The sequence below is a fragment of the Perca fluviatilis genome, chromosome 11 (assembly GCF_010015445.1).
Source record: "Perca fluviatilis chromosome 11, GENO_Pfluv_1.0, whole genome shotgun sequence".
NCBI classification, from domain to species: Eukaryota; Metazoa; Chordata; class Actinopteri; order Perciformes; family Percidae; genus Perca; species Perca fluviatilis.
Window position 1 is genome coordinate 20,748,240 of NC_053122.1, and position 23,911 is coordinate 20,772,150.

Genomic DNA, 23,911 nt, shown 5'->3' on the forward strand with positions numbered 1-23,911 from the left:
TGCTGGCATGCAGAAAGGGATGATGTGGCTGAGTCTCCATGGAAATTTTAACTCAGACTTTAATGTCTGGAAAAGAGCTTGTGTGTTGTGTGTGGATTTCTCTCCCCTAAAGCTTAAAGAAATAATTGCCATATGTAATGTCAACCACTGGCTTGTGCGTTTTGGATAAGCCCTAACTATAGTTTTTTATTTATTTTTTTTCTAAACATAATTACCACTTTTCATTATTAGGGTGATGAGATGGTTTTTTTAAACATTATTTAGTAATCCCAGGGATGTGTCGCCCTCTGGCTGAAGCAGCATCAGCAGATATAGGATAGCATAGAGTCCTGCACGCTCTGGTTTGGTTTCCCAGCAATTTTCCCCCAAGACTACATAGTGGACTGATACCACCCAATGCTTTTTGCACTTGAGTGACTTTTATGCATGGTTTTGCTTAGTTTCTAAAAGGGTAGATTGTTAGAGTATTATGTATATTCTATTTTAACAGTACATATTCTCACTAACGTTTTAGATTTGATTAATATTGTCTTATGCTCTCAGGCTTTCCCTACAGTAATTCAGGATATCTCAGAGGCTAAAGGCTAGATCCACGACCACAGGTCCACATACATTTCATATTTAGATTGTATTACTATTTATCTGCACAAATGCAGCCTTTTCTTTTTCATTTTGTGCTGCACATTTGTATCATTGATGCCATTTTTCCTTCTGTTTGCCTGGCAAGCAGACAAACTCCTGGGCCCTTGGAAATTTCAGCTGCAATTAGGCCTGTCGCGATAGTCAATAAATCGAGTTATCGCACGATAAAAAAAAATGAGCTCGATAATTTTTCCGGCCGCGATAATTTCCATTTGCATGCTTGTTTGTTTTCCTCGTCTCTCTCTACCAAAGAGACTGGAGGACCACTCTCGGTTCCTTAGCGTAACGAGGAGTGAACCCTCTTGTCAGTCGCATGGTCTTTGTGGGGCGGGACTGCGGACAGAGAGACAGAGACAGACAAACGCTAGTTGAGAGTTGGAGCAGGGTTTCCCGCAGCACTTTGCAGTTAAGGCGCTCAAAAAGAAAGTAGGCCTATATGAGCGATATCCAACCGTGTTATTTGGCGTTTTTCTTTTTTTCCCTTTCAATCCAAACCACACAGCTGACAACCTGCAGGTGGAGACTATGGAGAGCGGGCTCGGACATACACGCCGCTGGTCAGTCTCGCAAGCGGTTTCAGGAAAGTGGCTGCATGTTTCCGACAATGCACAGAACATTAACGGTACAAGCCTACAGCTGTCCGCGGCTGACATGGAAAGTATGTCAGAGTTGTGTGTGTGGGTGTGTGTGTGTGTGTGTGTGTGTGTGTGTGTGTGTGTGTGTGTGTGTGTGTGTGTGTGTGTGTGTGTGTGTGTGTGTGTGTGTGTGTGTGTGTGTGTGTGTGTGTGTGGGGGGTGTGTGTGTGTGTGTGTGTGTGTCCACCGCCTTCACGCAAGGTTCCGACCTGAATCGGAAGAGGAGGCAGACGCTACCTTCGCCAAAATGAAGACTGAAAAACAGAACTATTTTGGTACATTTACTGCGCATGCCGGGCAGATAGCCATACAGATAGATTTAATTTATTAATTATATATTATTTAAATTTAATATTTAGAGTTAAATAATTGTAAAATGTAGTACAGAGTCTGTAGTCTGAGAACTTACGTGTCACAAACGGCAATTCCACAACTGTACATCAGCGTGAAAGACGACATACTAAAGGAGATCAAAGACATGTTCTGGATATTTGCCATTATCATTATATTAGATGCAAATGGTCTCTCGATGACAATATTATCGTTTATCGCAATAATTTCTGGGACAATTTATCGTCCAGCAAAATTTGTTATCGTGACAGGCCTAGCTGCAATAAGTGCGGTAGAGGTGCTTATCTAGGAACAGTTTCACCTCTGAAAAAAAACATAAACAGAAATTCCGTCACGGAATGTAAATTTCAAAAAGAAAAATACTGACATTAGCATTGTTGTCAGAAAAGATAGTATTTCAGCTTAACATGTTTCCTTAATATCTGATGAGGCATCGGTGTCATTTTTGGATTTATTACAGTACATATATTACACATTGGCCCTTTAATTAAGGCGGCAGGCGCGTGTTGTTAAGGCGGGCCACCTACACTGGAAAGTGCTGTGGGATACCCTGCTGTGCTACTGGCTGCATCATCTGGCCCAATGGCAGAGTGGTCAGTGTTTCTTTTTTTTTATGAGCAAAAACAGGGGTTGCTCAATATTGCAGATAAATATACTGATACACTGATGTGTGAGGCATTCAGACCTCTTAGTGTTGGCCCATATGACTATACACGTTGAGACAATATACATTTGTCTTCAGGTAGAGATTTTGCCATATTGTTTGTACTGTTGTACCTATCACTTTGATACCTCTGGGTGGATTGTAGGTAGTCACTGAGCAGTGCTATCTTATGGCAATAATACATTTTTCCATCAGTGTCAGGTTAGTATTTTCCCTAGGATTCTTTCCAGCAGTGGCCCTAAAGTGTGAGTTTTATTTTGTGGTGTCAGAATATTTTGCGCGTTCACTGACACGAGAAGGGCCTTTTTAATAGGGATGTAACGATACACTCAACTCACGAGTCCATTCACGATTTTTCTAACCGAATGGACTGCAGAAATTTGACTGAAAAATATTACTTTATTTTTATAAACTGTGCAAAACAACAGATGTGTCCTCTTATCAAAAGTGACACTGGAATTGTATTTTATCTTAAATAGCAAAAAATAAATAAACGTTAAAAGTTAAAGAACGGCTTGTTTATTGTTTAGGCCATATGGTCTTATTTAAATTGCAATAAGGTTTTTCATGAGTCATTTTCTGTTAAACGACAAAAAGAAGAAACACTTGAAGGCAGAAGGGTATTTTACAGTAACATTGAATGCAACAGAAGCTTACAGAGCGGGACCTGAACGTAGCATAAAGTCCTGTCTCTGTTTAGAGTGACCATGCTGTCTCAAAGTGCAGCTAGTCTGTGTCTTTAGCTGCAGACTGCTGTAAGTACTGGTGTCCTTTCTAGTGAAATACAGTCACAGTTTAGATAGTCAGCATTTTAACCATGTTTAAGCCAGCTAACGTTACTAGCTAACGGCAGGCTAACAGTACCTGCTGTGTTAATGTTAGCTAGCGTCACGCACGTTTCAAAATTGCATCATGATTAATTTTTTTATCTCAAGCGTTTGTAATCTTAACACATTTAAATGGATTTTTAACCGATTCACGATGCATCGTTTCATCCCTATATTTTAATAAAATGCTTCAAGACTTCTTGCCTCTCCTCCTCCTGTCCTTTTACTCTGCCTCTTTTCTCACACTCTCTTGTCCTCCTCTCAACCCTCTTTCCATACTTCCCTGTCTCACCAGTACTACCTGTCCTGTCTAATAATGGAATACATAAAGTAAAGCACTTGATTTAGCAACCTTCAAAAATGAAATCAGATCATTCATACTAGGCATTTTCACAGTGACAAAATACCTGCCTCCCCTCCTCGTTTATCATGACCATAATCAGCCTTACCAAAATGTTTTACCAAACTTATCTGAAAATTCAAAAATAAGCACTAACTTCACTTTTGAACGACCAATGGCCAATAACCTACTGCTAAATGGTGGCAATGTCTAGGAGTGTTTCGATCTACAATCTTCACTTGCCCCTAACTCTGCCTGCTTAAAGTAGAGATGGCACGTTTATTGTGTTTGGGGAGATTTTTATATAGTAGGCGTGCTTATCATTTAGCAGTGGCACTTAATTCATAAATAGGTTTAACTGATTTACCAGAAAATCTTCTATATCCCTATATATTGATATCATAAAAACATGGCATATATCTTTCCATGAAGATAGCGGACACCTCAGCAGAGATGCAAATGCTGTGATTCAAACCTGGAATAGTTACAGCTCACACCCAGCGCTACACACTCTTACTGCTTCAGATTGCTAATTTGATGTTGTACAGTTAAAATTTGTTTGTATCTGCTTTGTTCTATTTAGCAATTCAATAATTGGTTCTTTTTTTATGCTACAGTGTTTCACTGACTAAACCTGGTTCTTTTGTCACACTGGTGTTTCAGTAGGAGACTCTTAGCATGGCTGTCTTTCCATTTTTCTTTGTTTTTTCCTTCATTTGTTCTACTATTGGACTAGCCAGCCCCACATGCACCAGCCCTCCACTCCCTCCTCTTTTCCGTCATAGTGTTAGGCACTAGTGCTGATTGAAAAAAGGCCCACTGTGTGACTCTTTACTTGGGATAGATTTTAAAAAAAAAAAAAATTTTTTCCTCCCTTCCTTCACTTTTTGTTGAGAACTTGTTTGGCCACATACCTAAAATAGCTCTCTGACGTGTACAGTCCTGTTAAGGAATGTTACTGTGGCTGTCCAGAGTTCTCTGCGGCAGGAAGTTATGCAAACGTGCATTGCTGAGCACAGAGCCTTGTGATTAGGGTCCTGAAGGACTCAGTTCTTCAGCTTTTTTTTCTCTCAATGCAGGCTGGTTGGATACTGTATGGCCAACAAGACCCCTTTTTTCCCAGCCTATGGTCTTTTTATTTTATTTTATTTTTTTTATTTTTTTTTTATGCAGATGATTGCTCTCAGCTCACAAGATCACAACTTACCCTCTCATTAATTTCCCACATTCTGTCTATGTTGCTTTTGTTATTCCCACCAGCCATTCTTTACCTCTCATTTCTCCTTTAGCCCTCCCATCTGCCTTCTTCACTGCTTCCACCCATCCTGCAGGGCTCTTGCTTGTTTTATATCTCGGGGGGGTGGGCAGAGTTATTTAAGAGGATACCTTGCCTTGTCTGAGCTGCTGATTCACCATGTGTCATCATTGTTTTGCTCAGAGGTGCAAAAAGGAATCCTCTGAATATTTTAACAGAACATCATTCACAATACAGGACTGACAAGATTCTTGCTATGATAGTGAATTCAGAGAATGGTGTTGCCTATGTCAAAAAGTGCAATAAAGTTGTTTATTTTATGTTTTATGGGCAGATCAGCTGTAATATATCTCTGGCCCTTTTTGAAGGAAGAAACTGTAGGCTAGGTGACCCATGGGAAAGTGTCCGAAGATGCTCAGTGTTAGCATCTGGCTCACACCCGCTAGAGGGAATGCATAAATGTATGTGGTGCGCTGTAAGTGCTCAAGTGCATGTCTTCTCTCAGCCATTCTGGATTATGGAAGATTAGATTAAATCCTGCCAGTAGCATTTATGCTCCTCCCTAGCCAGAGACAGTCTGGCTTGTGCTGTATGTTTGTAGCTCTTGGAATTCCAATATTGTAGCTATTGCATCATAATTTAAAATGGGTATTTATGCACAATTTTATTTATAGACAGCATCATTCTTATTCCAGTTTTTACAACTACTGAAATTGTCATGAAAGGGTGTCTAATGAGGGTCAGTGGGTGTTGCAGTGTTATGAAGTCACATGGTTTCCCTCACTGTACAGTTATTGTTAGGCACCACCCTGTTGCCCTAGTCATCAAAAGGTACTTAGTTTCTTCAGTTGCTTTTATTAAAACTTTGTTTTTTAACTTTGTTACAAGGGTGGGAAATTCTGCTTTTGGTCATCCAGTCAAAATCTACTAGGCACTCACTTTTTAACACCAGCCAGGCAAATACAATTATGTGTGTTTACTTGAATATGAGTATTGCGGTTATGAGGCTTATCCCGGTTTTGATCATATTCGGGATATCATGTGTACATGGAACACAGAGAAATGTGATTAATAACATCCTCATATACATGACAAAAAAAAAATGGGATACTCATGTAGAACTGCGAAAATTTTAACAATATCCATGTTTGCTTACTGGCTTCAGGGTTTTCCAGCGGTATGGCTCAGAAACGCCGTGTTTCTGCTAGTAACGTTCTGTTGTGGTGGACTGCAACGACAAAATCATTGGTGCTGCAGCAGCAACAACAAAAAAATCCCAAAAGAACTCTTTCACTGTTAGTAGAGAATCCAGTCTGCAGTTCCCTGATAAACCAGAGAAATAATACAGTAACTAACATCGGGCTCCATGATCGACTCGCAAGCACCCACTCTCGCTCAGCCATATGAGCACCCTCTCTCTTTCCTTCCAGGGAAGTAACCCCCCCACCCCACCCCCTCGACGCCATTGCCCCCACACCAAAACTCTCATTCCACAGAAAACACTGGAAACGCATTTCTGGTCAGCAGCTGATTTAGGCCGCCAGACATAACCTCAAAATAATTCTCAGAATGCATATGCTCTCATAGGCAGATGTACGTGTTCAACTCTAGGACTATCAGTAACATAACCTTGACGGCAATAAAACCAGACATGTTTTCTTAGTTCTTTTGGTGATTGGCTTTGTTATAGTACGTGATGCTGCGGCCTCTTGTAGAAACGCAGAGTGTTTGGGATACCAGTTTGGCCCGTTCATACCGCATCATCCTTGTTTAAAACGGCAGAATTTGTTTCTTAATTCCTCACATGCATTTACAGATGCACGGCATACATTTGAAAGATTTTCTGCGAGCGTTACAACAATGATTTTGTGAATTTAAATTGACCTAAGGACTGTCCATGGCAGACGACTTGCAAGACCTGTTTTGCGGCGCCATTTAACAGCTCTTTGAGATCCTTCAGTGGATCTGTTATTAATCACTTTAAGAAACCTTTGACGGTTTACAGTAGCAATAAAATCTGGATATTTGTAATAAGCCAAATCCCTCCTAGACATTATTAATGTAATCCTGGCTGGAGGCCCTCTGCTAACTATATGCAGACGTCTGTTCAAAGCTGTTCTTCAGACACCAACATTCTGACAGGACACTGTGTTTGCTTTTTACTTGTTTAACATGTGGTGTGTGTGTGATGCCGCTGGAGTGGCAGACACTGTAGCTTGTTTTGCCTGCTTGTTAACCCTTCTCCTCTCCCCGCAGGATGGCTTGGACGCACTGGTGTATGACCTGGACTTCCCTGCCCTGAGGAAAAACAAGAGCATTGACAACTTTTTGAGTAGATGTAAGTAGCTCCCATCATGCCTTTTCCCCTATGTCCTCCTTTAACGCTGATCTCTCCATGTCTTCCACTTAAACCATTTGTGTTGGCAGACCTTGTTACATATGGGTATATGCCTAGGCTTGGAAAAGAAGGCTGTTTTTGGGTCACTATGTAGGCTTGGACACAATAGGTGTCTGCTGCTTAGTGTCCCCAACAAAGGGGCTTTCATAAATGGCTGGTGACCCACATGATGCCGATCGGGATGGCTTCTCTTTTTCACAGTGCCCTCAGACTGGGGAACCTCTTAACTAAGGGGCCATCCACACGGAAACGTCTTTTTGTGCAAACGCACATGTTTTGCATCGTTTGGGCCGACCGTCCAGACGAATCCTGCAAACGCACTGCCTGAAAACGCACTTTTTTGAAACCTGTTCTCAGTGTGAAAAAATTCGAAAACGGCTCTCGTTTGGCTTCGTATGGATGGTGAATACGGATCCGTATCGATGATGTCATCGCCACACCCCTCTTTTACACCCTCTCCAGCGGCCGCTGACGCACACAACTGCGTTAAAGCCAAGCCAGCACATCCCATCTCCATGGTCAAACCAGCTCACTTCATCTAAATACTGTGTCTCTGCTCCCTGACCCTTCCCTCTGGATTCTACACAAGATATATTGATAACGTTATGTAGCCAACGTCATTCATGGATCATTGATGTTTGTTTGACTGCCGATGTTAGAGCTAGCTAACGTTAGCGCGCTAACGTTAGCTCGCTACTAGCGCGCTGCAATCATGCAAAATAAAAGGCAATCCAACAGCACATTATACAATGTAAACAAAGACACGTTTTCTTGCGGCAGCCTTTATAAAATGAGCAGTGGTGAAAGTGATTATAGTCCACGGATGTATTAAGAGAACGTTATAATCTAGTCATGTTATGATAGGAAGTGGAAATGACTATGCTCTTCTTCTCCGTTTTTGGAGAATTTCTGTAGCAGAAACAGCGCCGCCTATAGGCCTGGAATATGAAGTAGCGTGTTGAGTCATTTACAAGTGGATTCGTTTGGACGCAACTTTTCTTGAAACGAATCCAGGGAAGACGGGTAAAAAAAAGATCGTTTTGGTATGTGTGGACGGGGCCTAAAATAAATCAAAGGGGGATAGTGAAGTTAAATCTATCTTTTCTTGACAGATCTAGTATATCTGCCCAATTCTTTGCATTTACATTTCTTGGGAACGGCAGCTATCACTAACTATGTTACAGTGTTTAACCCAGAATTTGCCAGCAATGTTTATTTGGCAGAGCATCGGTGTTATCTCGTAGGGATATACGTCTTTAATTTACTGAATTCCATATAGACACATATAATTTAACCAAAAAAAAACCTGCAACCAAACTAAACAACAAATGTGTACTCCCACTGCCCTTGTTATAACTCGGCATATTCTCCCTTCCTTTCGTGGCATGTTTTGTAGCCTTCACTTTTTATTTTCCTCGGTTTCTCAAGAATTCTTCTCTAGTAAATAAACATTTCACTTCTATCCATCCAGCAACGGCTTTCATGGGGAAATGATTGCCGCTCTGTTTGTGAACCCTGTGGAAGTGAGACTTCTCTTGCAGTCTTAATGGGGCTTTTTATCCGTTTGAGGAAAACAAAAATTCCGTGTTTCAATATTTGATCATCAACCTAACCTACCGTAAACCCCTGGGCTAAAACTGCCATTAGTCATCTCCTCAATTACTCTTGGTACAGTACTTTTGTGAATAGCAGCCAAGTGTTGGAAATGTATTGATGGATGTTGGCTAATGGACTAGCTGTCTTGTGAGACACTGGTCCTCAGTAGTAGCATGCATTGCCTGAAGGGCTCTTTCCTCTCAATTCTCTCCTCCATGCGTTGCACCCGATCACATCAGCTGATTTCTTTACTGTATGTATGCAGGAACCTACTGAACATAATCCTCCTCCACCCCCCCCACACACACACACACATGCAAATACACACAGTATATCTCTACAGCACCAGCAACATGAATCCTATTTGTGCCATTTATAAACATAGTTTATATGTGTTTTTGGTCCTCTGGGATTTTTTGCGATCCCGGGAACCTATGCTCACAGCGGAAATGACTCACTCTTAAATGTTCTTATTCGAATAACTCAGGCCTTGCTTTTTATCTTTAGATCAATTTAACTTGCGTGCCCCCGGATCCCTGTTTTCTGTGTTCCAGTGCCAGTTGTGACCCATGTGAATTGAAAATGTACCCCACTCCTGAACAGTAAATACAATCATCCCTATGGGGAGCTTGCATTGTTGCAGCATGGAGAGACCAGAGGCCCGTTCCAGAAAGCAGGTTTAGTGAAAACTCTGAGTTTGTTAACCCTGAGATGAGGGAAACTCTGGATTTTCCGTTTCAGAAAGAGCGGTAACTTAACCTCAGAGTCAGTTACTATGGTAACTGGGCCTGTGAACCTAACCTGGTCGGGAGCAGGTTTTCTTCAAGAAACCTCGAGTTTCTCCCTCTGAGAGGGAGGAGACTGAGAGAAACTGAGGAAAAAAAACCTAAAGTTTCTCTGTAACTCATTTCCTCATTCATTCATTCAGTCTGTATCAGGCGCATTTTAATGCAGTTTATCTGCAAGAATAAAAAAAAAAACGTATTGGTTTATGTTAGGCAGACTATAAAAGTTTTTTTCCCTCAAACATGTCATGTCCTTTTGTCGACGATCCCGTTGATGAAAAAGCTGTATTAATTCACAGAGAGTGTACGTCGGGAGATGATATTGATTCCCGACTATAGATGTATTTTCATTTCCACATAACCGATTTGAGAGGTATTTTTTAATCACAGTCCATTAGATATGTAGATACCTTATCCGTCCTCATATCAGTAACATCCACTATCGTGGACAGGCTTTAACATCCAAGCAGATTCTCTGTGTCGCATTACGTTTTTGCAAACGGCAGTTTTCTTCATAACAGTGTAGCGGATCATACTGTAATAGTAAAGCCACTGTATGCAGAGCCATCAGAAAAGTGTGACCTCGCTCTGAAACGTTTTTGTAGTGTTGCCTGGACACAAACCAGTGAGAGCCATTAAAAAGAAATAAATGATTATACATTATAGTTCGGTTAATGATCATGGTGCTGCAGCCTCAGAATGGGATTAGTAGCCTATAGTTTACTTTTTCGCCCGCAGGATTGCACCTAAATGAAATTATAGGTGTAATACGATTCCAGTTTTCACCAGTAGGCTATAATATTATAACTTAACTGTGATTAAATATGACATTAATACACTGTTAATGCGTACGCATTGACTCAAGCAGCAATTTTCTCCCACACCAATTCTCTCTTTTGCAGCAGCAGCCGCTGTCTTGCTTTTTTAACGAAATGCATGTTCAAACCATAGACAGTAGGTTCAAACCGCCGTTTGTGCGCGTGAGTATTTCCGCCGACCCGTTTGTTTGTGGTTGTTACCATGGTGAATCGTAGAATCATGGCTCCATTCATACTGACTTTTTATAGTGGTTGTGCACGCGCGTAACCCTGAGTGAACCTACTCCGAGTTGATTGAACCAACTCATATCAGCTGTTCTGGAACCGAAAACTCTGAGTTTCCCATCTCAGGGTAAATCAACTCCGAGTTCAGGGTTACACTCAGTTTGTTAAACCTCCTACCTGGAACGGACCCCAGCACTCTGTAAGCAACAAACTATCCCTGACCAGCAGCTCTCAGCTGTGCAGAGAGGTGCTGTCACCTTTTTGCTAACAGGCTCGCTGTTGCTATGAGAGTCAACCTCTGCTATATGTAGACATAAAGTGACACCTAAAAGATGTTAGGTAATAAAAAAACAAAACAGGGTAGCTGATCTCCCATACAAAATTCAACCACTGGAAACTGTAATTTTAATAACAAAACTCATACTCTGCAAGCTCTCTCAGGCACCTTAGACCACTAACCATATTCACTTGAAGGATAAGACTCTTAAAGGTCATTGCAACAACTTCAGCTTGTATAGCTTCTATTTTCTGTTAACATTTGTCTTTACCTGTGGGTTTTTTTTCCAGACAAGGAAACCATTAGTAAAATTCGGGATCTACGCATGAAAGCGGTGGACTATGAGGTGGTTAAAGTTATTGGGAGGGGGGCATTTGGAGAGGTGCAATTGGTAAGAATGACTTCTTTTTTCTCTCTTTTTCTATACATTAAACCTTAAAGTTGCAGTGATATCTTTTTTTATTAGTTCAAAAATAATATAACATTTGTTATGTGTTGCTTTAACGCCTAACTTGATTGTCACCTCTTCCATCTTTTTTTCCGTTTCTTTTTTTCCAGGTAAGACACAAAGCCACAAGCAAAGTATACGCCATGAAGCTGCTAAGCAAGTTTGAGATGATCAAGAGGTCGGACTCTGCTTTCTTTTGGGAGGAGAGGGACATCATGGCGTTTGCCAACAGCTCATGGGTGGTGCAGGTATGATGTGGTAGATAAAAAGCATCTAAAACCTATTAACCTATTGTGATATTATTCTCTGCATGCCACAGTACATGAATGCAGCCTTATGCTTGAGTCTGAAATTAATTGGTAAGAGTTTTGTTCACTTTTGACTGACCTTTTTTCTTTCTTGCTCATTGTTTTAACTAATTATTTCTTTTCTGCAGCTCTTTTTTGCATTCCAAGATGACCGCTACCTCTACATGGTGATGGAATACATGCCGGGTGGCGACTTGGTAAACTTGATGAGCAACTATGACGTCCCTGAGAAGTGGGCCCGCTTTTACACAGCTGAAGTGGTGCTGGCGTTGGACGGAATCCACTCCATGGGCTTCATTCACCGGTAACAACAACACTTCTCCATGTTTCCTTCGTGTTTGTTGGTTTGGTTTTCAAATTGTCTGCAGTCCAACACATGGATGTGATTCAATTCTGATGAAAAATGCCATTTCTTACATCTGTGGGGCAGTCCTTAAGGTTTCATAGTCTGTTTGGAATTGCCTCTGAAACCTCGTCAAATGTGAATGTGCAAAATAATTTATTTTTGATGGTTCTTGACAACCGTGAGATACGCAGTAGGATCTAAAAGGTGTGAAGGCATCATATGATCTAAGGGGGTTTTGTAATAAGCAGGAAGTCCAGGTTCAGAGGTACTGTTTTTAGCATAAATGCTAGTTACTTGCTAGTGTTCGAACTATAGGTTTTTCCAAAACTAATGCTTTCCCAACATTACAGTGCCATTATCCTGTATAATATCTAGCTTCTCTACCTGTAGCTCAAACTCGTTATAGGTTTTTAAATGAGTTGTAATTGCTGTCATTATTGTCTCATTTCTGTTTGTAATCTTTCAGCATTTGATTTATTTATGATCATGATTTTTTTTATGAGATTTAATTTGTCTTTTATTAGTTGCTTCTCTTCAGTTCTGTTCCATGATGCTAGCTGTAGATCTGTAATATATCTAGTAGCGTAGTAGGATAATCCATCTATCAGTGCTGGACAGTGCCACATTTTTTTATTGATATAAAATTAACTGTACACAACATCCCTGAAATAGTTTTTTCCTTTTAAATAGTAATGGATTATTGTATACACTAAGCTGTGTGCACAGCTGCCACGGTGGAATATTCACTCCATGACATTTGGGTTAAATAGATCTCTGCTATTTTCCCATTAGCTTGCTGGAAGTTGTAGTGAAAAGAAATTTCAATTCCTCTCCCTCAGTTCCCAGCCTCCTTCATACCTCATTACATCTGACCTATCACTGCAGAGCACTGCAGCACCCTCAGACACTGCTGATTAGGAGAGGTGGTTTTCCAGGTTGCACCCTTGATCAGCTCTAATCTTAACTGTCCACAAAGGCATGGAAAGTGCTTTAGACTTCTTGTTATATGCTTGAGTTTGACGTGTTTGTGTGTTGTATATGTGTTTGATATCACTGTATTTTTGCCTTCTCAGGGACGTGAAGCCTGATAACATGTTGCTAGACAAAGCAGGCCACTTAAAACTGGCAGACTTTGGGACCTGCATGAAAATGAACAAGGTATCACATTTAGTTTTGCTGATTATTCCGGTCTCTGAAACGCATTCTAGGTTTTTGACAGACAATTCTTAAGGGATTTCTCATTACGGGGGGGGGAAAAAAAAAAAAAGTATTGAAATTGTGATTATTGTTCAGGATGGTATGGTACGATGCGACACAGCAGTGGGAACTCCAGACTACATTTCGCCTGAGGTACTGAAATCTCAAGGAGGAGATGGCTATTATGGCAGAGAGTGTGACTGGTGGTCAGTGGGAGTGTTCCTGTACGAAATGCTAGTCGGTGAGTTTTTGATTTTAAGTATTTCCTGTGAAGGTCGAGGTTAATTTTATTATACCTTTCTTAATTCTTATTGTTGATAATATTAAGTTTATGTCAAAACAAACAAATGTCAAACATAAAAATAAGACCGAATCTTTCCTGTGTATTTATTTTCTTGTTCGGTGTGTATGTTTCACCCAGTTTGTTCTTACTGTGGGCGTATCAGTAACCCATGGCCCTTGTTTGTCTTGTGTTGTGCACAGGCGACACTCCTTTCTATGCCGACTCCCTGGTGGGGACCTACAGCAAAATTATGAACCACAAGAATGCCCTGACCTTCCCTGACGACAGTGACATCTCCAATGACGCCAAGAATCTCATTTGTGCTTTCCTGACTGACAGGTTAGATAGTGGCATACTAAGCACTGAAAGTGCCATTTGAAGTGGGTTCTTATCTTTATACCCTCTCCTTCTTTAGGCGTTGATTTTTGATTTTTTTCCCGTATTAGAGGAACCTCAGTGGAAAAAGTCTTAATTGACATATGTACATAATAACATAGATGTGCTTCATTGCATAGAGTTGTTGAACTAGGGATATTGAACTGCTTCTACTGGTATATTGAAAATCACGCGCATAACTGTGGAAATGATCACGTGATATGTCCTCCCTGACCCCCACAGGGAAGTTCGACTTGGCCGTAATGGTGTCGATGAGATCAAGAGGCATCCTTTCTTCAAGAATGACCAGTGGACATGGGAGAACATCAGAGAGAGTAAGAACATTTTTACTGTTAAAATTACAGATTACTTTCCCACCTCCCCATTTCATTTGGCAGTCCGCTCACTGTCCCTGCAATCATGTAGCCAGCGATCGTGTTTTCCATTTGACCTACTGCAGACAGTTGCAGGAAATTCTTGTACACAAGCTATTCATTCAGTATCCTTTCCAAGACTAAACGTGATTCCTGCTCAGAGGAATAATTGGCAGCACAGCGTTTTTTGAGGCCAACAACGGGGAAGCAGTCCATCGCAAATTCTAATGCGCCGGGATTGACACTGGAGCACAGAGAGATTAGAAATGTAGGGCTAAATCCAGGAGCTATAGTCGGTTCTTTAGTGGCTTTATATTTAATACTTTACTAGGCTGAAGTCAGCACTTTGGTGGTGGCCACCCCTGTCGTTCCACTGACTGACCAGCTCTGCTAGTTGGCTGCTTCCCCTTGTTTTAAAGAGGGTTTCAAAAGAGATCTGTGATCCAGAAAAACTGCAGAGAAACTTATTTCTGTGTCTCTATCTGGAAGGTAATCTACTTTATAATACAGTTATGATAGATTAACCCTTGTGTTGTCTTCCCATCAGCCTTTTCACAGTTTGTTGTTGCTTTTTCCAACGTTTTAAATTGTTAAATTTTTCTTCTACACATTTTCAGCGATTATTTCTACGTCCCATATTTTCTGATATAAAACAAAAATTTAAAACGGGTCAATGTGACCCAAAGTCAACACAAGGGTTATAGTCGAAGTTAAAAAAATAAAAAGTTTGGGTTAATATGAATTACAGATATATTTCCATATATTATTATTAATGATGAAGAATTAGTCTTTTGGTTCAAAATTCTAGGCTTATTTTACTGCTGTATTTACTAACGTTGGCACAACTTTAACTGCATCAGAGAACATAGTCCCTGTTTTCAAAGACTTGCCTATCATTTCGGGAGTGTCTTCTTCAACCTGTGTTTTACATTTTGCTTGTATCACGGACTGTGCCTTTAACACACCGTGGACTTCTTATGTGTACTGAACTGTGGTGGCCCCGGTTATCTTGTATCATCATGAATCCTCCTTTTTTTTTTTCTGGCCTGTGTAGCTGCTGCCCCAGTAGTGCCTGAACTAAGCAGTGACGTTGACACCAGTAACTTTGATGACATTGAAGAGGATCGGGGAGAGGAGGAGACCTTCCCCGTACCAAAGGCCTTTGTTGGCAACCAGCTCCCCTTCGTAGGCTTCACTTATTACAGCAGTCAGCAGTAAGTTTGCCAGACATGTTTATAATGTAATTAATAATTAAATATATTAATGTAATTAAATAATTTATAGTGTCCAGAATTGTTGGTTTTCTTTCTTGTAGCACTAAATTGCCCACATAATTGCACATAAATGAAAATGTAGTTTTTTTTTGTTTTTTTTTACAGTGATGTACCTTTTTAGTGATGACATGATGCATTGTTCAGTCAGTATTCCAAGTCTTAAAATGTGTCGTGACTTCAGAGTGCACTGTTATCGTGGTAGAAATTAATTTGACATTTTGGAGCAAATGTCATATATACATTAACTCTTCGGTTTGCCTGTAAATGCTCCTGTAATGTACACCATTCTTATATATACATTTTTTTCTGTGAAGAAGTAGTGGTAGAATACTTTTCACCTTGAGGAGGGGTTTTAATACAATTGTTGGTATTGTGTTTCAATAATAAAACGTGTTCCGTTTCCAGCCTTATGCGCAGCTCCACCGCCATAAAGACCTGCGACAAACGTAGCAGCTCCACAAAAGAAGACAAGAGTCATGTAAGTAGAAGACTGCAATTTTTTTTGTAGTTTTGAGATGAGAATATCTTCTTCAATTTCCCTTAATGCAGGCATCCTTAATATCTGTGTGTGTGTGTGTGTGTGTGTGTGTGTGTGTGTGTGTGTGTGTGTGTGTGTGTGTGTGTGTGTGTGTGTGTGTGTGTGTGTGTGTGTGTGTGTGTGTGTGTGTGTGTGTGTGTGTGTGTGTTTTAGCTGGAGAACCTGCAGAAGAGGATCTACCAGCTGGAGGAGCAGCTCCATAGTGAGATGCAGCTTAAGGATGAGTTGGAGCAGAAATGCAGGTATTGAACAGGACTTTTACTCTCCTACAAAAAGGTAGCTGCTTACATAGTCAAAGCACAGACGAGACGCAAATTCTTTGGTCTCAAAGACGGCTCGCAAAACCGACAACAGCATTATAGAGGGAGGAGACGTTCATATTTACTTGCAAAAAAAGTATTTTTATTGTTTGTAATTAAATTGTAATATTCGTAAATGCAAAAAAAGGTTATAGATAAGTTATTATGACATAGTGCCAATGTGTTATTTGCCCCCTAGTTGCGTGTGTATTCTGTAGAATAAACCTGACTTTTGTACACAGCAATGTACATGAGATGTTTAATTTGAGAAATGAATTGAAGTTAAGTCTTTTTCTCAAATTCTGTTCTCCCCAGGACATCAAACACCAAGATCGACAAGATCATGAAAGAACTGGATGAAGAGGTTTAATGAAAACATAAAAAACATTCTTCTTATGGACAAATTATACATTTATGATGTTTGCTGCTTTAATAGCAATTATATTCATAAAAAGAAACTGCATCTACAGCTTTTGTATTGGTAACCCATCTATAAAAAAAAAAAAGTGTGCTAATTAGGGCTGGGCGATATGGAGCAAATCAAATATCACAATATTTTTGACCAAACACCTCGATATTGATACCACAACGATATTGTAGTGTTGACTATTGGTGCTTTCACAAAATATTTACACAATGAGATTTTTGATAAATAATCTGTAATAATGACTAAGTGGGTAAAGGCAAATAATAGAACAGTTACAACAGTCTGGTAAGTTCAGAAAAGTACATCACTTTACTGTAATGCAGCCTTTAAACCCAGGAAAAGACAACACGTATGCCATATTACGATATCCAAAATCTAAGACAATATCTAGTCTCATATCACGAAGTTGATATAATATCAATATATTGCCCCGCTCTGCTGCTAATAGAATTAAACGATACAGTTAATTCAAATGTGGTTCAGGGTCTTGATGAAGGATTGGTTTCTTCTTGCCACATCACCACTGCTCTGTTGTTCCTTGCCACAGGCAAACCTGAGGAAGAGTGCAGAGGCCAGCACATCTCTGCTGGAGAAGGACAAGATGATGCTACAGCACAGATTCACAGAGTACCAAAGAAAAGCTGACCAGGATGCAGAGAAGAGACGCAATTTGGAGAATGAGGGTAAAGATGATGAGGTGCTGCTGACGTATGATTTCAGAAACTGCAATTAAAGTATAATCGCAGAGTGAACCGTGGAAGTCGGTATTTGAACATAGTTTGGTTGCATGTTATTGCCCTTTCCTCTCAGTATCACTTGATCTGGTCAAGACATATGCCCCCAAATGGATTAGCTTGCATCCTGGTGTGACCTTCATCCTGCTCGCTGCTAACTACAGATCTAGTTAGCTTTTAAACCATGCACGTTGGTCTAACTTTTCCATTGATTTGCAACAGAAGACTACACTTAATGTGATTTTTTTATTTTTTAGTTTGTTTGTTTGTTTGTTTTTTAAATGAGGAAATGTGGGAATGGGATTTTGTTTGGGGTTGAAATAGGATCTTAAATAACAGCCTAATTTATTTCCCCATCTGTGTTTATTTTTTTTTTTATTTTTTTTCTAGTGTCGACTTTAAAAGAGCAGCTTGAAGATTTGCGGAAGATTAGCCAGAACTCTCAGGCCTCAAATGATAAGATTGTCCAGCTGCAGAAACAGGTATACAGTAGACACACACACACACACACAAACACACACACACACACACACACACACACACACACACACACACACGTGCGCTTCGGAGTAAATGTGTGTGAGTGTTTATCTGATGAGCTGGTGGCACCTTGTATGGCAGCTTCGGCCACAGCGTATGAATGTGTGTGACTGGTGAATGGTTCCTGTACTATGTTAAAGCGCTTTGAGTAGTCGTTAAGACTAGAAAAGCGCTAAATAAAAAAACTGTCCATTTACACGCCAGCACACACACACACACACACACACACACACACACACACACACACACACACACACACACACACACACACACACACACACACACACACACAGACACACACAGAGTCTGAACTAGTGTGGAGGTCAATGCATTAAACTTAATTTCCCCTCGTGGTCTTCTCTGTTTTGATTGACAGATGGAAGAGGCCAATGACCTCCTGCGTGCAGAGTCGGACACAGCAGCGAGACTGAGGAAGAGCCACACAGAGATGGCCAAGTCAATGAGCCAGTTGGAGAGCTTGAACCGCGAGCTGCAGGAGAGGAGCCGTGCAGCGGACGAGGAGAAGGCCCAGCTGGAGAAGGAGCTCCTGCTTCTTCAGAGCAGCCTGGACTCCGAGAGGAGGAACTACAGCCTGGGCTCCGAGGAGATCATGGAGCTGCAAGGTGAACCACTGACGCGCAAATGATGCCAAATGAAATAATGGCAAATGCAAATCCAGCACTAAAATCTATATTAATTCATAACCGTGGTTTGAGATTTGTCACATCAGAGTTAAAAGCTTACTTTAAAGACAAAGACAGGGATGTATAAAGTACATAAGAGCTAAGGCCTAAGAGGAAAGAAGAGGGCAGAATTTGAATATACTAAACAGTTTTCAGTGTGGTTCTAAACTTTATTTTTAGACTCTCTCTCATTCCGACATTTGAGACAGCTGCAGAGATCCCACGTAATAGAAGCCATCCCTCACTCTCCCACTGATGTGTGGGACATGTACATGCACTGACAGCGCCCACAGCAGTCAAATCAATCCCAGATTTATCTGTCAGCCAGTTATCTTTTAATGGGAACAAGCTTCTGAAAGTCATGGAATTATTCCGGATGGAGGGATGTTGAAGTTATTTTCTGAAGTTCAGAACAGTATATCAAAGTACTTTTTTTTTTTTTTTTTTTGTGGTGAACGTTGACATTGAAATTTATTTAAAAATATATATATCTAAATGGCTTTAATAAAGAGGATTTTGCAATGGAAATGCCCGATTTATATGATCAACTCCATGAGAGTGACGATTTGTCTTGATTGTCCGTTCTCAGCGAGGATGGCAGGCCTGCAAGAGGACAACAAAAACTTGAAGCACAGCCTCTCCAAAGTGGAGGCGGAACGCAAACAGGCCCAGGAGAGGAGCAATAACCTGGAGAAGGTATACACAAGAAGTAGTAGTAATAGTATTTCTGCAAATATTGTAATATATACGCTAGCACACTGTGGAACTTCAGAAAATGCTGTGTATTTCTGACGAGATGATAGGACAGTTGTGTGTCCAGCTTGCCTTCATGTTGTTTGCCCGGTCATTACCCCTCCCCACAGGAAAAGAACAACCTGGAGATAGACCTGAACTACAAACTGAAGACCTTGCAGCAGCGTCTGGAGCAGGAACAGACTGAGCACAGGGGGACGCGGGCACAGCTCACTGACAAATATGAGTCTATTGAAGAAGCCAAATCAGCTGCCATGAATGGTATGCCAGTCCTATGCCGGAGCATGCCCGGCTGCTTTTTCTATTCATTCCCTTCTTTTTCTTGAATCCTACTTGAACTCCTCTGTCTGTTTGTATCGCCTCTCCATCTTTTATTTTAATTAACTCTTTCTGAACTCATCTTCCTCTTCCTGTTTCATCCTTGTCTTCTTTCTTGTCTACTATCTTATCAGACTAACCTGCAGGGGATGTTTGGGTGGGAGGAATTCAAGGAGTGTAAGCCAGTCAGCATGTCAGGACAGTGCCTCATTGCATATTAAAACAGGACTCTAAAGCAGTTTTTGCAATAGAATGACGATCCGTCCGGGTGATTTCTTTCCTTTCACCTTGTACATGCCAGTAAAGGCACATTTCTTTCATGACGGCTCTCTTGCTAACAGTTAAGGCTGGTAATTGTCAGTTTTACAGATTTCATCAAAAGGTCCTGATTTTTATCAAAAGGTTTAAGGACAAATATTTCATCTGGATTCTGTGCCCCCATACATTAACATGTTGTTGTGTTTCTAGCTCCAAAGACGCACTGTAGTTTACATAAAATAAAAATCCCCTTAGAACAAATACAGCTCAGAGTATGCCCTCAGTAATAGAAAATGAAGAGAGCATTAGCTGCTGAAAATCTGATTTTGTGTTCAACCAGTTTTGTCACATTTGTTCTACTGATTCTAAGCCATTAATAAATTATCACTACACATTCCTCCAATTATTTATTGATTTTGGAAGGAAATTTTAGAATTGTTACATATCGCACAGATGGATTGTTCAGTGTGAGTTCAGGGTTACCAAGTTGATATTCTCACATCAGTTGGCAGTAGAACAAAAAAATCAATCGAATTTGAAACTAAATAAATTGCCGACAAGGAAGTGATTGTTTTCCCGTCACTGTTCTACTCCAGCTGTTCAGCAGAAGATGTCGGAGGAGAACGGCGCGAGGATGCGAGCGGAGAGCCGGGTAGTGGAGGTTGAGAAGCAGTGCTCGATGTTAGAGTTTGACCTCAAGCAGTCGGTGCAGAAGATGGAGCAGCTGATGAAGCAAAAAGAGAGGCTGGAAGATGAGGTGAGTAATCCCTTTTGGCAGTGCTCGTAATGTTTCAAATAAAGATGCATTTGTGTTGCCTCGTATCGGCGATAACTCGCCTCTCTGATGTCGTCCTTCCCCAGGTGAAGAATCTGCGGATACAGGGAGAACAGGAGTCGAGCAAGCGTGTCCAGTCTCAGAACGACCTGAAGAGCCGCACGCAGGAGGTGGACCGTCTTAGGTGTTCAGAGAAGCAGCTCAAACAGGAGATCAACACAGCACTAGAGAGTAAACGCTCGCTGGAGTTCCAGCTGGCACAGCTGACCAAGTGAGTGGCCTTCCTGCACTATGATTTTAAAATCCATTTGTAACTGTAAAAAATGGATTACGTGTTTGTACGATTTAAAGCTGCTGTAGGTAAGATTGTGAAGATCCAGGACTTTGCCAACAAATTTGAACATCGACAACTTCTCAGTCCCTCCCCCCTTTCTGCTGCAGCCCAAACCGTCTCCTAAGCCCCTCCCACACAAGGGAGTGTGACAGAACTAACGGCATGTCAGACAGACAACATGTTCAATAACTAAACACCAACACAATGTTAACTTTACTCGCCAACAGTAAAACGATGCTAACTAGCAAGCTAACGTTAGCCATTTCAGCATCATCATCATATCAGACCGACCACTGTGCAAACGTTACTATCATGCTCACCAACGTAGCTTTGTGGACTTTTGACTACTAATAACCAAGTGAAAGATAAATCATTCATGGTAATTACGTTACCTGTCGAGAGGAAATGTGGCTACATCTGCGTCGTTCTTCAGATCTTTAAAATCCCGCAGCTCACGCCACCTCTGAAAAGCCACTCCAATATTCACCCGAGTTTTGCGCTGGGAAGGGGGAGGGGAGAACGCTACATATGCGTGTACGTGCCTGAGCAGTGATTGACAGGCAGATGGACACCCCCTGTGGCCCTGATTGGAGGAAATCAACCGGGAGCGGTGGAATTTTGCCAATCGCACTACAGGCTGTAGGTGGTGCCAGAGGAGCGGGATTTTTTTTTTATATTACATAATTCATGTAGTTCTACTAGAACATAGGGTCAGTTTCAGCAAATGTGACAGAAAGTTAGTTTTATAAGACTTACCTACTGCATCTTTAACATGTTGTCCATCCACTTATTACATTACATTGGACTTTGTCTCCATGTAATTTAAATAAATTAAATGGAATAGAAACTTTAATAATCAGAATAAACATTTGTATAATGTTCACTTGGTAAATAGGAACATTTGAGGTTAGTTATTGTAAATGTAAATCGACTGTATATAGTGCTTTTCTAGTCTTAACGGCTACTCAAAACGCTTTTGCGTGGTACAGGAAGCATTCACCATTCACACACATTCATACACTGGTGAGGCCGAGGCTGCCGTACAAGGTGCCGTCTGCTCGTCAGATAAACATTCACGCTCATTTACACTCCGATGGCGTAGCATCGGGGGCACTTCAGGGTTCAGTGTCTTGCCCAAGGACGCTTCGACATGGAACTGCAGGGCCAGGGATTGAACCACCAACCTTCCGATCGTTAGGCTCTTACCACCTGAGCCACAGCCGCCCGTGTGCCAGTTGGTATTACTCTCAAATTAACTGGCAGCCGGTCCAGCCAGGAGCTCTAATTTTCTGCCATTGGCCAGTAATGCTCTTTGGAAGTCAAGGCGTAAATTGCCCTACAATTGCCTGCTATTTTCAAATAAGTGCTATTATTCCAGCTTATGGTGACTATGCCAAAGCTGTTCTGCAGCGGTGTTTGCATCAAAGGATTAGGGTTTAGAGACCAGCTCCATCAACTCCATTGCTAATCCTCTGGCAAGTGCTGCAGCCAGTGCCGCTGGTTGCGGTGCTGATCACATTTCACCACAGGTGCGGACTTGGAGGCTTGCTCTGTTTGCCTGGCTAATGAGTGTTGTTGGAAAGTACTCAAACTTGTGAGCGTGTAAAATTAGCTAGGTACATAGAATTAATGAAGACATGAAAATAAAGTACTTAATGTATTTGGTTGATGTGTTAACAGACAATACAGAGGCAACGAGGGACAGATGAGGGAACTTCAGGACCAGCTTGAGGCCGAACAGTATTTTTCTGTAAGTATAAGTCTCAGTTCCCCAATGTCTCTGTCCTCTTTGTAACATGTGAACGCCACTGGCTAAACTTTCTGTCTGGCCTCCCTCAGACGCTTTACAAAACTCAGGTCAAGGAACTAAAAGAGGAGATTGAGGAAAGGAACCGGCAGGTACAAGATGCTCATAAAAAGGTGCAGGAGTTATGCAGTGAAAGGTAAGCGACTCATTTCTAGTCACCATAGGCCTCAAGGCCCATCACTTTGATGTAACCACCCAAATATCAGCTAATGGTTTAATGTATGGTTTTGAGTTTTTTTTTTTTTTTTGATTGTGGTCTTATGATGACAAAATGCTGAAGAAGTTACATATGTGGGAGTATTTTTTTTTTTATATATATATATATATATATATATATATATATATATATATATATATATATATATATATATATATATATATACATATACATATACACACTTACTTACTTACTTACTTACTTACTTACTTACTTACTTATCACATTTGTTTTCTCCTGGACAAAGGGACTCCCTGTCTGCCCAGCTGGATCTGACAGTGACCAAGGCCGAGTCAGAGCAGCTCGCCCGGGCACTGCAGGAGGAACAGTACTTTGAGCTCAGCCAGGAGAACAAAAAGGCAACAAGTAGACATAAGCAGGACGTTGCGGAGAAGGAGTCTACTATTGCACGGGTGAGCAAATCCAACACGGTTGTATTATTTACCTCCACAATGTACATTATGTTGTACATTTATTAAGATCCAACTTAATTTGTCTCCCTTTTTGAGTGGATAATATTGAGGTTTCTATGCAGCTCGAGGAATCCAATAGAACTCTGACCAAAGATGTGGAGAACCTCAGTAAAGAGAAGGCTGAGTTAAATGAAAAGCTCAGTACTCAGGAAGAAGGTACTGTCCCTTCAGTGACCTTCATGTCTCTTTTGCTTGAGTCGTATTGCGTTGTTGCACAAGCTGAGTCTCTCTTTCTCGACAGAGTATGCAGCTCAGAAGGAAGAGATTGCAAATACAATCAAGGCCAACTACGAGAAGGTCCTTAACACGGAGCGCACGCTGAAGACTCAGGTAAAGC

General features: G+C 41.0%; 1 protein-coding gene across 2 annotated transcripts in view; it reads left to right on the top strand.

Annotated features, from left to right (window-relative positions):
• rock1 (Rho-associated, coiled-coil containing protein kinase 1) overlaps positions 1-23,911 on the top strand; it is a 38,485-nt gene that overhangs the window by 6,979 nt on the left and 7,595 nt on the right. For both annotated transcript variants that reach the window (XM_039814883.1, XM_039814884.1), the window contains exons 2-25: positions 6,971-7,052; positions 11,104-11,204; positions 11,372-11,509; positions 11,698-11,873; positions 12,989-13,073; positions 13,209-13,353; positions 13,596-13,734; positions 14,014-14,105; positions 15,199-15,358; positions 15,824-15,896; positions 16,110-16,198; positions 16,571-16,619; positions 17,230-17,365; positions 17,807-17,898; positions 18,333-18,579; positions 19,229-19,335; positions 19,503-19,653; positions 20,565-20,725; positions 20,830-21,014; positions 22,758-22,827; positions 22,917-23,020; positions 23,349-23,514; positions 23,637-23,730; positions 23,816-23,904. In XM_039814883.1, coding sequence (XP_039670817.1) covers positions 6,971-7,052; positions 11,104-11,204; positions 11,372-11,509; positions 11,698-11,873; positions 12,989-13,073; positions 13,209-13,353; positions 13,596-13,734; positions 14,014-14,105; positions 15,199-15,358; positions 15,824-15,896; positions 16,110-16,198; positions 16,571-16,619; positions 17,230-17,365; positions 17,807-17,898; positions 18,333-18,579; positions 19,229-19,335; positions 19,503-19,653; positions 20,565-20,725; positions 20,830-21,014; positions 22,758-22,827; positions 22,917-23,020; positions 23,349-23,514; positions 23,637-23,730; positions 23,816-23,904 — 2,931 coding nt within the window. The remainder of the gene's footprint in view (positions 1-6,970; positions 7,053-11,103; positions 11,205-11,371; positions 11,510-11,697; positions 11,874-12,988; positions 13,074-13,208; positions 13,354-13,595; positions 13,735-14,013; positions 14,106-15,198; positions 15,359-15,823; positions 15,897-16,109; positions 16,199-16,570; positions 16,620-17,229; positions 17,366-17,806; positions 17,899-18,332; positions 18,580-19,228; positions 19,336-19,502; positions 19,654-20,564; positions 20,726-20,829; positions 21,015-22,757; positions 22,828-22,916; positions 23,021-23,348; positions 23,515-23,636; positions 23,731-23,815; positions 23,905-23,911) is intronic.